At 38.9% G+C, this 16,513-nt stretch overlaps 1 protein-coding gene across 2 annotated transcripts in view; it reads left to right on the top strand.

Annotated features, from left to right (window-relative positions):
- LOC149089127 (zinc finger MIZ domain-containing protein 1-like) overlaps positions 1-1,521 on the top strand; it is a 205,807-nt gene extending 204,286 nt beyond the window's left edge. For both annotated transcript variants that reach the window (XM_089237282.1, XM_089237283.1), the window contains one exon: positions 716-1,521. In XM_089237282.1, coding sequence (XP_089093408.1) covers positions 716-910 — 195 coding nt within the window. In that variant the 3' untranslated portion in view covers positions 911-1,521. The remainder of the gene's footprint in view (positions 1-715) is intronic.
- Positions 1,522-16,513: the final 14,992 nt, after the last annotated feature.

Below are 16,513 nucleotides of genomic sequence, written 5' to 3' on the forward strand. Positions count from 1 at the left end.
ATGAATGTGCCTATGTGTCCGTGAAAAAAGGTCGATATTCGCTGCAAATTCCAAGTTTTTTTACTCTTATCAAATGTAATGTTTAAATTCATAAACTATGCATGACTTTTGAAATACCCCATATGTGAGCATCCAAAAGAGCGACATAGAGAAAGAGGTATATTGATGGGGGGAAGGGCTGGATTTCGCTACAGTCCAGACAGGCTTCAGCCTAGGTCTGCAAGGGGGCTTCAAAAATCTTAAACTAAGCGATTTTTGAGGCATCAAAATATTTTTGGAGGAATTGCTCAAAGATCAAAGTTTAACAAAGTTGGAGTAGGAAGTTTTAAAATTTTGTTTTCATTGACAAAGGACAGCTGGAGTTGAATATATAACGGGGCCCTCCATTATCTTTAATATCCTAGGGTCCCAATCACACCTAAATCTGATCCGGAGGTGGGGAAGGCTAAGCAGGCTATATTTCAGGGACGTAAGTTTAGGGAATGAGTACTCAAATAAGTTATAACTATAGTGGGAGAAGGGCGCAAACTTTATATAGCCCACTGAAGGCAAAACTATAATTCTGAGTATGGTTGGTAAATACGGAAAATGATGTCATTCACATAAATGATTTCTTTATTTATTTTTTTTATGTATATGTGGTAGTTTTCAGCACATAACACTTATTGTTTATGTTATATATATATATATATATATATTATTTTTCCCCCCACAGTTATTACCTGAAAATGTGGTCGATCCGATGGAGCTACTATCTTACCTTGAGCCGCCAGAACTTAATATTCCAGAGAGCAGTAGCGGCAATGTTACGACCGGAACAGCGACGTCTACGACAGCCACCAGCAGTAGTGGGGGTGCCGCCCCGTCGTCGAGTGCTAGTGACGATTTGTTGGCTTTGTTCGAGCCGTAAATTTCCAGGTTGTGAAACGGGGGGAAAAAATTTGGACGCAAAACTTTTGTGCTTGCGCGAGCGTGTGTCTGTGTCATGGTCTCGAACTGTGCTAATGACGAACATGGTTTCATCTGCGTTTCACTAAACTGTCAGCACCCGAATCATCATCGGCGTATGGTGCCAGTATTTTACATTGTTGTACAGAAGGTTATTCAGCACGTATATCCATATATATACCTTACCCTGCCTTTTTCTTTTTTCATCATCCTCTTCCTCGTTTGTTCCTTTTTATTCTGTCGTGATGTCCCTTCGTTTGCCGACCACAGCAATAACTGTTTTCGGAATCGAGTCTGGCGATATATATTCGACCAGCAAGAAACATCAAGAGCTCTAACAATAAAGACTCGGAAATAAGTGAGCCGATGTCGGGCCTGCACTTCTAATACTATGCAATTTCTTCCTCCTCCGATGGCAGTCTGTCGAGTTAAACTGTCGTCATAACCCAACTGCACAATCTTTTCTTTTTGTCTTTGAAGAAGAATGTTATATATATACGCAACATTATATATGACCTTTAGAATCGATATATCTTGTAATAAAATGTACAGTTATATATATATATATATACATACAAAAAAAAAAAAAAGTTACGTCTGGAGATCTATGAATGAGAAGAAAAAAAAATTAGCGAAAGGTGTGGTTCCATGAAAAAAAAATGTTGAAAAACTAGCCGGGAGAGAGATTTGCAGCGGCAAACGAGAAGAGGAAAGAAAACACATTGTAAATGATGGAAACTGCCATGTGGAACTGTGTTGTTGTTGTTCATATTTATTAAGTGTAAAAAAAAAACGGAATTAACTGGGTTTAAGCGTGTAGCATATCTACGATTAGACGATGCTTTTTTTTCGTTGTATTCATTGTTTTTCTCTCTCTTCCCCCTATTGTTTTGTTTTCTTGCATGCTGTACAAATATCGCTTACAATGACGAGAATTAATAATGAGTAGTACTATGTTTGTCCCTTCCCACTCCATCCCCCATTTTTCAGTGTCTGTAACTGCAGTATGTGTATTGTCTTCGATACTTTGTCTTCTGTGGGATTTAAAAAAAAAACCTTTTTAAACTAGTGTCTGAAAACGGGAGAAAAAATTTTTACCGTTGCTTTGTTTCGCTATAGCTTGTAGTGTTGGGAGGATAAGAAAATTTATTGAACAACATCCTTGTTCCGAGAGGGGAAAAAAATTTAGTTTTTTTTTTTTTAATTGCCATCGGATATATGTATGTATGCGTGAGCGAAACATTGAGATTACGATGAGAAAAAATAATATATAAAATATATATATATATATGATTCTGTTAACGATAATTAATTGAGCAATATTGCCTGCTATTGAGTATTGAAGGGAGAAAATGTCGAAACGCTGCAACTCGTTCTGCTATTAAGATGTTTTTTTTTTTTAATTTCGGTATAATATCTCAATGGAATATCAGTCAGTTCTCCCCCCCCCCCCCCCCCCCCCCCCCCCCCGCTTACCATATGAAGGGATCTGTGTGAATGTTGATTCGCTTTTGGTATTTCCGTTTTTTTCTTCTTTGTATGTGATGTATCTATAATGATATAACAAAGTTTTCTTTGTTGTCGTCTTCTTAATGTAAAATCTTTTGTAATGCTGGCTATTGGTCAGACATGTTGATCGCTGCGCCCTTGATAACATGTTACATTAGGGTTTTTTTTTTTTTGTGTTTGTGAAGAGCAATGATTTTAACGTATGTGATTTTTTTTGGCTTCTTTTACTATTAATTCGGAAGTGAAATGTTAACACAGAAGCTGACACGCAAGTACAAATTTTTGTCATAGATATCATTTCCTACTTCCTGTATTCAAAAAAAAATTAACGCCACATTGCCAACCAAACACATTCAGTTATCGGACCTTTAACTCTGATGCTCAGATATTTCTTTTCAAAGTGGACTCAATTTGTCCGAGTTTTGGTCTACTTTTCTTCACCCTCCTGTGGGACTTGGACCTATCTTTCTGGTTCCCGCATATAGCGAGAGAGCTTTTGGTCTCCTTCCCCGCTGTTCAGCCTCAAAAACAAGTTCAACTTCTAAAGTAATGAAGGCCACTTGTGATCAAGAACTGTGCTGCAGGTCACACAAGTGACCTGCAAATATGTCGCGGCCATTCTGGTGATCTTAAAGTATGCCACGGGTCACTCAAGTTATTTGGAAATGTGCAGCTCAGTTTATTTTTACAAAATTGGGCTTCAAGTCGCAGGCTACATCACGACTCCAGGGGGCACACTAGCCATGGATTGCATGTGGTATGCTCCAAAGCATGCCCATGCTCCTTATCCGGGCAGTCTTTTTGGCGTTAAAGAGTTAATGATGTTCTATGCATAAAATAGTTGGTTTTTTTTTTCACCCTATATGGTTTGGATCTGTCTTCTTGATTGTGAAATGTCTTCTTTTTTAAAAGAACGGGATGTTACTTGAGCAAGGATTTTCATTAGACACGTCGATACTTCTAACAAGAGCAGGTAAATTCGAAACGAGTGCATCAATCAAAACTATTTAACGAGTCTAATTAACTTTTACCTGATGACGACGAAATGGGGGGGGAAAAATGTAACCTATCGTCTGCTTTTTTTTTAAAATCACGGTCGGTCGTTCAGTGGGGATATCTGCTTACGATCAAGTAACCGTTATTTCTAAGAAATATACCCAAGAGATTTCTATTGGTTTTTTTTTTTTTCTTCTGCGATTTCGTGTTTGTATTCTTCTCTTGACTCTGATCGCAGATGTATGTACAGTGAGTATAGAACTGTCTGTTAACTATGCAAATGGTTTTTTTTTAAATATATGTATACACATTAAAAAAAAAAAGATTGGAACGAAGCCACATCATCATCACCATCATGACACTTCACTCTCGTCCTTCAGTTCATTCAGTTTTTGTTTTTCTTTTTGTGTAACATTTGAAAATATTATTAAGAAAAGAAAAAGCTTTAGTTCTTTTAAATAAAGAGAACGATGTGTGTGATCAAAGTTCGTGTCGTTTAATGCGTTGTTTGATTGTTTTTTAATGCGGTAGAATCTTTTTTTGTATTTTCTAGACTAATAATTTTTAGCGCCTTATAATTTTGTACTTTTTATATAGAGTGAAATAATTTTTCTTCAGACTAATTTTGGGCGAATTCAAATATGAACGTAAAAAATCTCCCTCACATAGTTTTGTGTAGGCTTGATAGTAATTTTCTGAAATGACTATTTTAACATATCTAAGTGTATTTGTGAATTTCAGAGGGCCGCTGTGGTGGTTGAGTGGTCATAGTGATGGACTAGCATCTCGAGGATGCAGGTTCAAACCTCATCTTTGCCATAGTAGTGGTCAGCTGAAGTTGGTTTTCTGCGGTTCCCAACTTTGAGGCACGGATGCGAGCCGATGTCCCCGTTAAAGTCTCGCCGCAGAGAGCAACAGGCCTACAATGGTGTAGTTATTCATTCATTACAATTCACTCACAAACACTCATAGTTTGAAAAAAATTGATTGCAGATGGCAGCACACTACACATAACAAGCATCACACAGAAACAAACTTCTTGGAAGGTTCACTAAGTACACACACACATATTCCAATATGTACCAATTCGTTAGAAGTTCCACAGAGGAATATAGACAAGGTGCATGTCTGGTTTAGTAGTAGTGAATTTCCGAGGCCATAATCGGATTAAATCTGTAAAACTCTGATATTTTGAGCACTGAAAAGAATTACTGTTTTCAAAATTTCCCAACTCTCGGTACTAATTTTCATCAGAAAACGCCCCCCCCCCCCTTCAAGCCCCATTTGAACGCGAAGAATTCTGGTCAGATGGCAAAATGTCACAAGTCACTTTTCCCAAAAAATTGAGTTCGCATTCTAGAGTCTCGTTCATCAAAATTTTGGGAAGTGACAAAATTTCGTCTCTCTCTTTCGGTTTATGAGGAACCAATTTCACAAAATATCGTTTACAAATTTGTTAGACCTAGTGGAATTTTGAAAAAGTGACTTATTACTAGGGCTGGGAATCAAAAAAAATTTTAATCAAATATTTTCAAATTTTATTCATATATATTCGTAGCAAAAGCAGTAAGTAACTATATAACATTAATTGATGCTATACATAAAAGTATATTCGATTCACATATTTCCACGCATCTATCTACTGAATGGATGTAAACAAATATAGAAACGTAGATTAAGGAAAAAAATGCCACCCGTGTGAAACTATTTTTTTTAATATCGCCCCCTTTACCACAGAAACATGAATGTGCAAATTTCTGGAACTTGGAAAAACAACTATTAAACGTTACTCTATATGGAAGTTGTTCTCTTAGAATGTTTTTTGTATAATGTGTTTCTGGGAAACTTAGCAAAATAGTGATTCAACCAGTTGATGAACCCAAATGTGGAAATTTGCACATTCGTGTCTCTGGCATAAGGGGGACGATATGCTGAACATACTTGTCACACATATCCTGGAATTTCTTAACTTGGATCTTGCCATTTCTTTTAAATCAGTAATTTTAGTAATCAATATTTTTCGTTGATTCGACTTGTGTTTGTTTCCTCATTCTCAGTTTAGTCAAGATAAATTGTGTTAAATTATAAACTTTTAATCGGATTGATTAACTCATCTAAAATTTGTAACTGCGATTAACAATTGATCGATTCACCAATCCGATTAATCGGACCAGCCCTACTTATTACGTTTTGCCATCTGAGCACAGAAGTGATCTGAGAGATTGGTGTTGACACGCATTAACTTCGCTTTGACTGGGTGCTGTTAGACGTGAATGATTTTGGTTCAGATGAAAGCAGCCGATGTTAGAATAGCGGAGGAAAATTAGACATTTTTGTTTCTTCCCACACATGAACATGTCCCGCTCAAGCATTGGACTGCATTGTATATGTAAAGCTGATCAATGACTGTCCCGAGATTTCATCAGTTGAGGTCATGGATCATACAAGCGGGGTAGGAGCAGACAGTGCTCAGAGGCCCATGTTGTTCTGGTTTTGTTTTTTTTACACCACGAATGCTCTGGAAACAATCGTGGCTATTTATTAAACATGCATATTTGGTATTTAATTAAATTGACAAGAGTCGCCCTAGGGGGTGTGGGACAGATGCGGCCACACAAGGTCCCACGCTCAAAGGAGTCCCGCATACGTAGTAATATGAAAAAAATATATTTTTTCATTTTACAAAAATAGAACACCACAGCCATGTTTCAACTGTAGAAATGATAATGATTATTCCAAATAAACGAGAACACATTCGCAAACCGAAGGAGCCTCCATTTTCTCTCATGGGCTCCACGTCCTGGAATTGGCCTATTACTGAGAGTCTAGTAACATTCTATTTTGGACTTGAAATCAATTTAATTTGGATATTATAATGCAGTTATTTATTACAAACTATAAAACAAGGACGGCTTAAATGCAATCGATTTTTCAGTTAGTTTTTGGGGACCCCCTTAAAATATACCTTTGTGTTTAGTTATTTTTTTCTTCCTTTTTTAGTGCCTATTTTAGACATTTTCAGTGTCTTTTTGCCTACCTATTTCGACCGTTTTTAGTGCCTAAACTTCCGGGCTCTAGTCATCTCTAATTTTGAGACTAGATGGCAGCACTAACTACCAACAATTTAATAGTGGAAATATCCATTTTACGTGTTCAAGCTAGGGTCAGTGCCGTCTTAAAGTTTGGGCCCAGCCGGCTTGCCTCAAAAAAACTAGAAGTAGTTGAATTTTTCGATAATTTAGCAGGTAGGGCCTCAGTGAAATCACTTGGCCTGGGGCCCATGACGACGCTCTTAAGACGGCCCTGATTGTACCCCCGTGTTATTCGTGTCAGACAATCACATTTAAATTGAAGCGAGAATATACAGGAAAAACCTATTTATATACCATTATGTAGTCATTGGATGAATTCAGCGCCAGACCCACCTGCTGCCCCCTAGTTGAGCTCCTCCCTATAGTCATTGTTTTTGCTTCTCGTTATTCGGATTTAGAAACCCGTATTTACGCAAAACAAGTTTGAAAATAATCTACATAATTATATCTTTAATAACAATATGCTGTATTTTCTTCTTTTTTTACCAAATAATACATACAGTCGAATCCCGTAATAACGAACTCCAAGAGACAGTCGAAATCGCTTCGTTATAACGAAATTTCGTTATAAAGGAATTGCAGGTTATTTAAAAATGTTCCTATGTAAACTTATCTGGGGGATTAAAAAAGGGTTCGTTAAAACGAGAATTTCGCTATAACGATATTCGACTGTATTACCCTCCAGGGCCGCAACTAGATGCTTGGTCACCCTGGGCAAGCGCGCATTTTGACGCCCGCTTGTAATGCTGAAGGTGAGGTTTCATAATTAAATTTGCGCCCCCTTGGGTCTAGCGCCCGGGGCACGAGACCCGCCTCCCCCCCCCCCTTAGTTGCGGCCCTGTTACCCTCAACATCACGTTAGCTGGACAGTAATTTCATGATCGTCTCTCTTCCAATTTCCAAAAATTGCAAGTTTTCAAATTTTTGTACCCATGTTAATTCACTTCCCGGATAATCGAAGTTCTACTGTAACTTCGGATTACGTTAGAGCCACCCTTGTTTCCATTGATGTTTGTCACGAGAAAGCTTTTGGCTTCAAGAATATTTGTATGAACTTGTGATGTACTTGCTAATGCCCGCAAAATTAAAGAAACTGTTGATGAGGTAGCACTTACCAACAAAGGCGTCGGAAGTGTTTGAGACATGTGGGTTCTCGACTTGATCGTAAAAAGAGAGATTTTGATTTCTGAATTAATTTTGGGGGTGCTCAGACTGGTGCTACAAAATACTGTGGGTGCTCGAGAACCCACTGCACCTCCGACGGACGCCGCTGCTTACTATAGATTAAGTCGTGGTCGATACCAATGTCTTGTCGGCCGTGGTTCAGCTATTCAGTTTTTTATAAAGAGTTTCTTTCTTCTTTTCTTTTCAATTCATAATACTTTAGTATCTACCCTAGACAGAGTGATAAATAGAATTATATGTGCACTCATGTCCTTTCTTTGCGCCGCTCGAACTACTGAGGGACAATGCCGTCTTAACGCATGGGCGCGGTCCGTAGGCCTCAAGAGAAGAGGGGCCTCACAAAATTGAGATCCGGTTGAAGTTTTCTAGGATTTACCAGGTAGGGCCACCGAAAAACCACTTGGCCCGGGGGCCCATGATACTCTTTAGGCGGTCCTGCTGAAGGAGCTGTATTTGCTTTTAAATAGCCGTTTTGTGTTTCCATTTTTTTGTATTTTCAGTGAATATCCTTGGATTTAATCAGGGGAGGCTTGAGCTTACCCGCCGCCCCTAAAGACGACCCTGGCGGGAGGCTGGCAAATCAATATCTTAGAACCTAGGATAAACCTATTTTGTTTTTAGAAGAGAGCCGCACACCATTCTTCACCGAGAAAATATGCGTGACCATATGACCCGCTTTTAAAGAAAGTGTTTCGTTTTCAAAACACAGTTGTCTTTATGCTTCATAGAACCGGGCAAAGTGAGAAGCCGAATTATTTCCTTTGCATTTCTTTGACTGTTTCAGAAAAATTACTGTTTGAGAGCACCAAAATGCACACCACACTTGTCCCAGGTGATAGAGTACATTTTTATTTGTGGTGTTATCGTTCCAAGCCCTGTCTTTTTCTTCAAGAGGTTTGCTCAACGTCTCCGTTGTCAACGTATGGCTCAAAAGCGTGATGTCACGTGAGTTTTTACTGTTGGAAATTTTTACAACTTTTTTAGTCCAACGATAGCCCAAGTTGCCGCGCACCCCATGCACCCTCGCTTAAACGTCCCCTGGATTTAATTTTCTATACTGTGACATTAAGCAACAATGGAAAGATAAAAAAATATGTCGACAGTTTTTATGGTGCCCCTTCTCTCTTGGTGTATGTGCTTATTTTGCTTAATGGTTAATCCGGCCCCAGATCCCGTTATAACGAGCTCCAAGAGACCGGAAAAAATCACAGTTCGTTATAACGAAATTTCGTTCTAGAGGAATTCCAGATGTTTACATTGTTACTACGTAAACTTATCTGCGGGGGGGGGGGGGATTAGAAAAGTTTTCGTTAAAACTTGATTTTTGCTATAACGGTATTCGTTAAAGCGCAGAATCGACAGTATAACAATCTGTTAATACAAAGCCTATCGACCCGCCAACTTAATGAGAATAACATATACAGTGTTTTTTGTTATTATTATTATGTATTATAAACTCAGCAGAACACGTTTTCTGCCAAAAATTAAAAACCCCCACGACTCGTGGGTGTCCTGAAAAACAAAATAAAAAACGAGAGCAAGTATAAAGGCCGCAGTAGGCTTCGACCGATTATACTGGCACTATAGTTTCAAATATGAAAATGGCTGCTCTGCACGAGGCAAAGCCATTTACAAGACAATTGTACGAAGAGGCCAAAAATTATTTGATTTTTCCAGAATTTTCAGAAGAATAAAAAAGTTTCTCAAGTACATATTTACATTTCCTAACACACAACACAAAGTTAACAAAATCATTTTACCCCCATATCAATATTTCCTGTTTATTTTGATTTTATTATTAGTCATAAAAATACCTGTCCTTTTATTTCATCATTGCGTAGTTTTCTCTTCAGTGGTGTTCATTGCTTCACCGTCCGATTGACAAATTTGTACTGCGGATGTTGACACTGCGACAAACTTGTACCGGGACGAATTGGCACTTCGACAAACTTGTACCGGGACGAATTGGCACTTCGACAAACTTGTACCGGGACGAATTGGCACTTCGACAAACTTGTACCGGGACGAATTGGCACTTCGACAAACTTGTACCGGGACGAATTGGCACTTCGACAAACTTGTACCGGGACGAATTGAGGCGCGACGAGTTGAGCGCGACAAATTGACCGGCTACGGATTTCTTCGGTACCATTACGGCGAATCCAATAGCTCTTACGTTATAACTTAATTGGTTCTTCTGGTACGTATTGGTTCTGGATGTACGTTATTGTTGCTAGCAAGAACACGACCGCGTTCGGATTCACATTCGGTCTCATACTTTGGTCTATTTTTATTACCCAGTCCCCGTCCCTTTTCTCGTTCTCGTCGGGCTGTGTTCAGTGCCCATAGACTAAGAATATAAATAGACCGCGTACGCTATTCATAAAACTTGTCGAACTTGAAGAAAAGATGAGCAGTATTGTCGGGGAAAGAACAGGTTTTGCGCTATTACATTTGGCGCGTTTTCGCAGAAGCTAGTGATGTCGTTTTAACGCTAGGATGTTGCTGTAACGAAATTTGACTCGATCAAGTTGATGAAAACTTACCCTCATTTTTTCAATGAATTTCACTCATTCTTTTGTAAAATATTTAGGGAGTATCAGATTTGAAAAAATAAATTCTATAAAAGAAACAAATATTGGAAAACGGAATTTTTTTATTTTCCATTAAGGGATAATTCTTAACACACGAGTTTTGAAATTTTAATTCTAGTGAATATTTGAAGGAAGTGAATATAAACAGTATAAATTTCATGAAATAAATTTTTTTGGCAGTTTTTAATAGCTTTCTAAATATCTACACACACACAAAGGAAACAAAATATTGTATACAACAAGTATATAATGTTTATGTTACGGTAAATTTGATAAATCCGTAGTGCGCGTAATCTTCAGAAATTATGCATAATAGTCGGTAAATATATGCATAATTACCAATATTTTTAGTAAGTCTGATGAATTTCGTAGCATTTATCACTTTTAACGAATGAATCGAATAATTCTCAAATGGAGTTAGTAAATTTGATGAATATGGAAGAAATCCATGCTGAAATATCACTTTATTTCAACAACTTAGTTCTGTCCGTATGAGATGCGTGCACTACGCATATTTCGCTATAAAAATTAAATTAATAATAAATGCGAAGATAGAGAGAGATTTTTTTTTTCATCGGCTTAGTTCATGTTGGCTTTTGCTGTATTTATCAGCGTATGCAAACATAACCAACGTTATACTGATCGAATTCATCTTCTTAGATGGGAGTTCGTGCTTAATGTCTGGAAAATATAAGTTATTGTTTGACGATTTATCACATTTATCAATACGAGCTGGGGATTGTACATAATCACTGGTAAAAAGGGATAAATGCAATAAAATTTATCATGTATAGGGAGTTATATGTGCAGTCAGGTTATTATACATAATAACCGAATGTATCATATTTACTGTGGGCGTAACATATACACACAGTACATCAAATAAAAACATATATGAAGATGAGTACACAGATGAAACATACACAGATGCACATACATACACAAAACAAACATACACATACACACACAGACACACATACACAGATGAAATATAGAATATATTTGCGCAAATAATGTGGCAGTCTATATACAACATGGTAAATGTTATAAATCGGAGATTTTAATACATAATTAGACATAATCGCGGGATTTTTGACATTTACTGCAACACATACACTATGCCGACTATAAATGTTTACAAGAAATCCTAGAAATCCTAGAAAAAATATTTGATTTTTCAGAATTTTCAGAAGAATAAAAAAGTTTCTCAAGTACATATTTACATTTCCTAACACACAACACAAAGTTAACAAAATCATTTTACCCCCATATCAATATTTCCTGTTTATTTTGATTTTGTTATTAGTCATAAAAATACCTGTCCTTTTATTTCATCATTGCGTAGTTTTCTCTTCAGTGGTGTTCATTGCTTCACCGTCCGATTGACAAATTTGTACCGCGGCAAGTTGACACTGCGACAAACTTGTACCGGGACGAATTGAGGGGCGACGAGTTGAGCGCGACAAATTGACCGGCTACGGATTTCTTCGGTACCATAACGGCGAATCCAATAGCTCTTACGTTATAACTTAATTGGTTCTTCTGGTACGTATTGGTTCTGGATGTACGTTATTGTTGCTAGCAAGAACACGACCGGGTTCGATTCACATTCGGTCTCACACTTTGGTCTATTTTTATTACCCAGTCCCCGTCCCTTTTCTCGTTGGGCTGTGTTCAGTTCCTAATATTCAGTAGTGTCCATGTCTTCGATGCCGTTCTCGGCAGAGTCACTTACATCCATGTGTTCATCGCTGCGCTCGTCGGAGTGAGACGCAGTTTCAGTGGTGGCATGGACGGGTGCGGGCTGCCGGAGGGGGACGGACGTTTGGTTCTGTTCTGCTGCTCCTTTGGGCGATGAGTGGCGGACGGAGGCGTTCTTTCGTGGACTGGTGGAGTCGAGGGCCAGCGGAATGTTTTTGCTGGATCGGAGATCTGGCGGGCGGTCCACCTGTGCTCCGCCTTGATCATCGGAGGTTTCCGGAAGATTCTCGGAGTGAGGCTGCTTGTGATGGAGTGGGGTCCCGGCGGGACGGACCCGGTGTTGCGAGTCGGGGGATGTTCGCCGGGCCTGGATGTGTGTCAGGAGAGTTCTTCCAGCATGTCCCAGCCGCAAGGGACAGAGCGGGGGCCATGTTTGGTGTTATAGTTCCTAATATTCAGTAGTGTCCATGTCTTCGATGCCGTTCTCGTCAGAGTCACTTACATCCATGTGCTCGTCGGAGTGAGGCGCAGTTTCCACTTCAGTGGTGTTCATTGCTTCATCGTCCGAATGAAGTGGAACGGTGTTTGTGTAAGTGATATGGATTTCTTCGGTTCCAATGATACTTTTCTTCACGTAGTGAAATCGCATCTGCTCGATGGTTCTGAATTTTTGTTCCGTCGAATCCATAGCTCTTACGTTATAACTTAATTGGTTCTTCTGGTACGTATTGGTTCTGGATGTACGTTATTGTTGCTAGCAAGAACGACCGGTCGGATTCACACTTGGGCTATTTTTATAACCCAATCGGTCCCTTTCCCCGTTGCGTTGTTTTCAGTTCCTAATATTCAGTCGTGTCCATGTCTTTGACGCTGTTCTCGTCAGAGTCGGGACATCTGGTCAAACTGGATGTGTGAATCAGGAAAAAATAGTTTCACTTATAAGTAGGCTGACCATATTTCCTCGAGAGAAATACGGGACATTGGGATTCCAAATACGGGAAAATACGGGACATCGCCAATTATCGCCAAAAATGACGCCAAATCCAAAAAAAGTTGCCAAATATTGTTGAAATAACGGAAAAATCAAAATGGTGGGAAATGAACCAATACTGCAAATTGAAGTGAATTAAAATGAATTCCATGAAGAAAAACGTTCACCAAGACGAATGTGGGAGATTAATATTCTCTTTTATAGTTGTAATTATCATAAAATAACTTATGAGTTGAAAAATAATGTGAATCTTTGATTTCAATAAAAAGTAAATATTCAAGTAGGCTTCGTGTAAAATACGGGAAAAACCGGGACACTTTTGCCAAAAAGTCGGGACGACCATAAAAACAGAAAATACCGGGACTGTCCCGGGAAATACGGGACGTATGGTCACCCTACTTATGAGGAAAGCTGATTCGAACCCGGTTATATAGTCTTCGGCATAGCGATTAGCGGCGTTAACCACTACTCTAATCTGGCCGCTGGTTTTCGGGAATAATAACCGATAAAATCATTTAAACAGAATTGATGTTTTATCTTTATAGCGGAATTTCGGTTTACGAGCATAATTCGCTTTCGAAGGTGCTTGTATCCTAAACACTCGCACAGTGATACCTCGGTTTACGAATGTTTTGGTGAACGAAGGGTTTTTTTGTGATTTTTCTGAATCAGCTAACGCAATCAACGCTGGCAAAGTTCTCTGGCGTTCTTTCATTCATACCTCAGCTGACTAACATTTCCGTCGATATGAATACACGTGCTAACATAAGACGACCGTGTCGTGATCTGAATTTTCGCGCCAATCATCATCAGAAAAATACTCTAGTCCGATAAACTCATGTCCACCTCGAAATCTTTCTGCACATGCACCGACACTAGGGCCGCCCTTACCGTACGCGGGGCACGGTGCGAAAATACTTGCGAAGTGCAAAAGCATCTTAATAATTTCGGGAGGGAATGTAGCCCGATTTCAGAATTCATGAAAGAAATAATTCCAGAATTCGTGAAAGAAATAATTCCAGAATTCGTGAAAGAAATAATTCCAGAATTCATGAAAGAAATAATTCCAGAATTCATGAAAGAAATAATTCCAGAATTCGTGAAAGAAATAATTCCAGAATTCGTGAAAGAAATAATTCCAGAATTCATGAAAGAAATAATTCCAGAATTCATGAAAGAAATTAGTGCGGAGGCCGGTGCGACCGCACACCCCTAAGGGCGGCTCTGACCGACACTTCTCTTTGAACCATTTTATGTAAAATGAAAGATTCAGCTATAATAGAAATAGCTATAACAAAATTCAGCTATAATAGAGAAATAGCTATAATAAAATTCAGCTATAATAGAAAATGCATTAAGAAAAAAAAGGAGCCTATGATTTCAGAGTGTGCTTTTTTTCAGTGTAAGACTCTGAGCACGAAACTGAACAGTCTGGACATTTTAAAAGCTGATCTTTTCTATCTGCATGTATCAGACACAGAAATGAGCTGACAAAATCACAAATGGATGGGGTACCTACGAACTGAACTGGGTTGGTTCAAGACCATCTTTAATCGCTAGTGTTGGTTGTGTACATCAGTGTACAATAAAAAGATCTTCAATGTCTCTCGCCTTTCTGTATATAGATTCTTATTTATCCAATTTTAACCTCTGTCAACTGTCTAATTAATTTCTCCGAACGTTACCCGCAGTGCCCACTTTTTTTTGAAGATGCGCGCGCTTTTCCCATATTTTTCCCTTTTCTTGGAAGTTTGACAAAGATAATTAGTAATAATAATCTCTGACCTTGAAATATAATTGTTCCACTCCATCTAGTGATGAGATAATAAAGTAGAAGGATGGCTGTACAGATGGCAGCACATGTATGACAAATTATTCCGTCATATCTATGTGAAAAAGACCGAAAAGTCTGTGCGTAAAAAAAAAAAATCGTAATTTTGTTCTCACAATTTTTGTGAAATATTTCTCACTATCTTTTCCTGACCTTTTAATCGTACTAACATTATCCTGTTTGTTTTTCTCACATCTTGCCACTAACTTACTATTTTTTAGTGTATAAAATGTGGTCCAGCCCCTCGGGATAAAACGCTTACATCCCTCTTGGGACACAGCGTGGATCATGTCTGGTCTTACAGTGTATAAAATGTAAAGATTTCAGCCAATGCGAGATCAGTCACACGTCTCTGTCAATTGGAGACGAGCAACAACGAGATCAAGACGTTGCCCGACCGGGCTTCTTCACAGCGAAGCTAATAATAATACTGGGACGCAAGGGCCCCAGCCTGTACGGGGATAGATGGCCCGCTTTAAGGGCCAGGCATCCCCTTAAAATTCTAATTCTGGTTCTATTAATAATAATACTAATCACGTGAGGCAGTGGCGGCATTTTACCATCGACTTAATTTAAATTTAATCGAAAGCCAGTAACCATTTTTAATGACCTTTTCCCGATTGCGACTAAAAGAGGATTTTTTTCCCAAAACTTTCCTGCGTCATACATGCACATATACCTTGTCTTTCTCTTCATCAGGGGGACGCAAGGGGCCCCCAGTCCGTACGGTGACAGATGGCCCGCGTTAAGGGCCAGGCTTAACTTTAAAATTCTAGTTCTGAAGTCTGTGCGTCGGCAAATGCCGTCGTAACCACTTGACTGGTTTTAAAATCGTTCCTTACAGCCTTCAGTCAGTTTTTTGTTTTCTTTATAGCGTTCCTTGGTGTTTGAAAAAAAAAACAAAAAAAACTTGTCTTTAGATTTTGGGCAATTCCTGGAACGAATTAAACGATTTTTTATAGAAACTTTTGTGGGATTTTCGGTTAACGAACGTGATCCCGAAGCGAATCATTTTCGCTATCACTGTATTATCGAATCAAACTTTCCCCATAGGAGATAACTGAAATTTAAATGGCAACTTCCACGACAATCTACCTCCAGTGATCTACAACTGCGGACCGATGAAAATGGTTCTGTGCATGTGCCTTGACCCATGATAGGGATATGTGAGAATGTTCAGAGCAAAGCATACGAATATCCCTGGCCATGGAGTGGGATGACTGGGGGTTCAGAATAGCATACAGCGGAGAAGGGGAGTCCGTATAGATATTTTTGACTTCTCTTGTCCTGGCAGCATATTTAGCGGCCTCCCAGAGCGTCAGGAGCTCGGCCTTTAATACGCTATAGAAATTGACATCTTTCTAGAGTAGTAGAGTATTGTCTTAACCACCAAGAAAGCAGCAGCGGTACCGTCAACGCTTTGGACCCGTCTGTGAAGATGTTCGTACTTTTTTCCACCGTGGTCCACGTCTCCTGAGACGGACCAGCTTATATCCCCCCTAGTGGGACAGAGCGGGAGTCACGGTTGGTCTGGTTGTGGTGAAAATGATTGAAAAATTTCACGGAGCGGCAAAAATGGAGAATTAATTTGCGGACCGGTCAAAACTAAATAAATATGAGAAATCATTTGAGAACCGAAAGAACTGAATAAATGTGAGAAATAATC

Source organism: Pholcus phalangioides, unplaced genomic scaffold (genome assembly GCF_987345545.1).
Source record: "Pholcus phalangioides strain wild (caught in Gottingen) unplaced genomic scaffold, Ppha-v1.0 ptg000002l_1, whole genome shotgun sequence".
NCBI lineage: Eukaryota > Metazoa > Arthropoda > Arachnida > Araneae > Pholcidae > Pholcus > Pholcus phalangioides.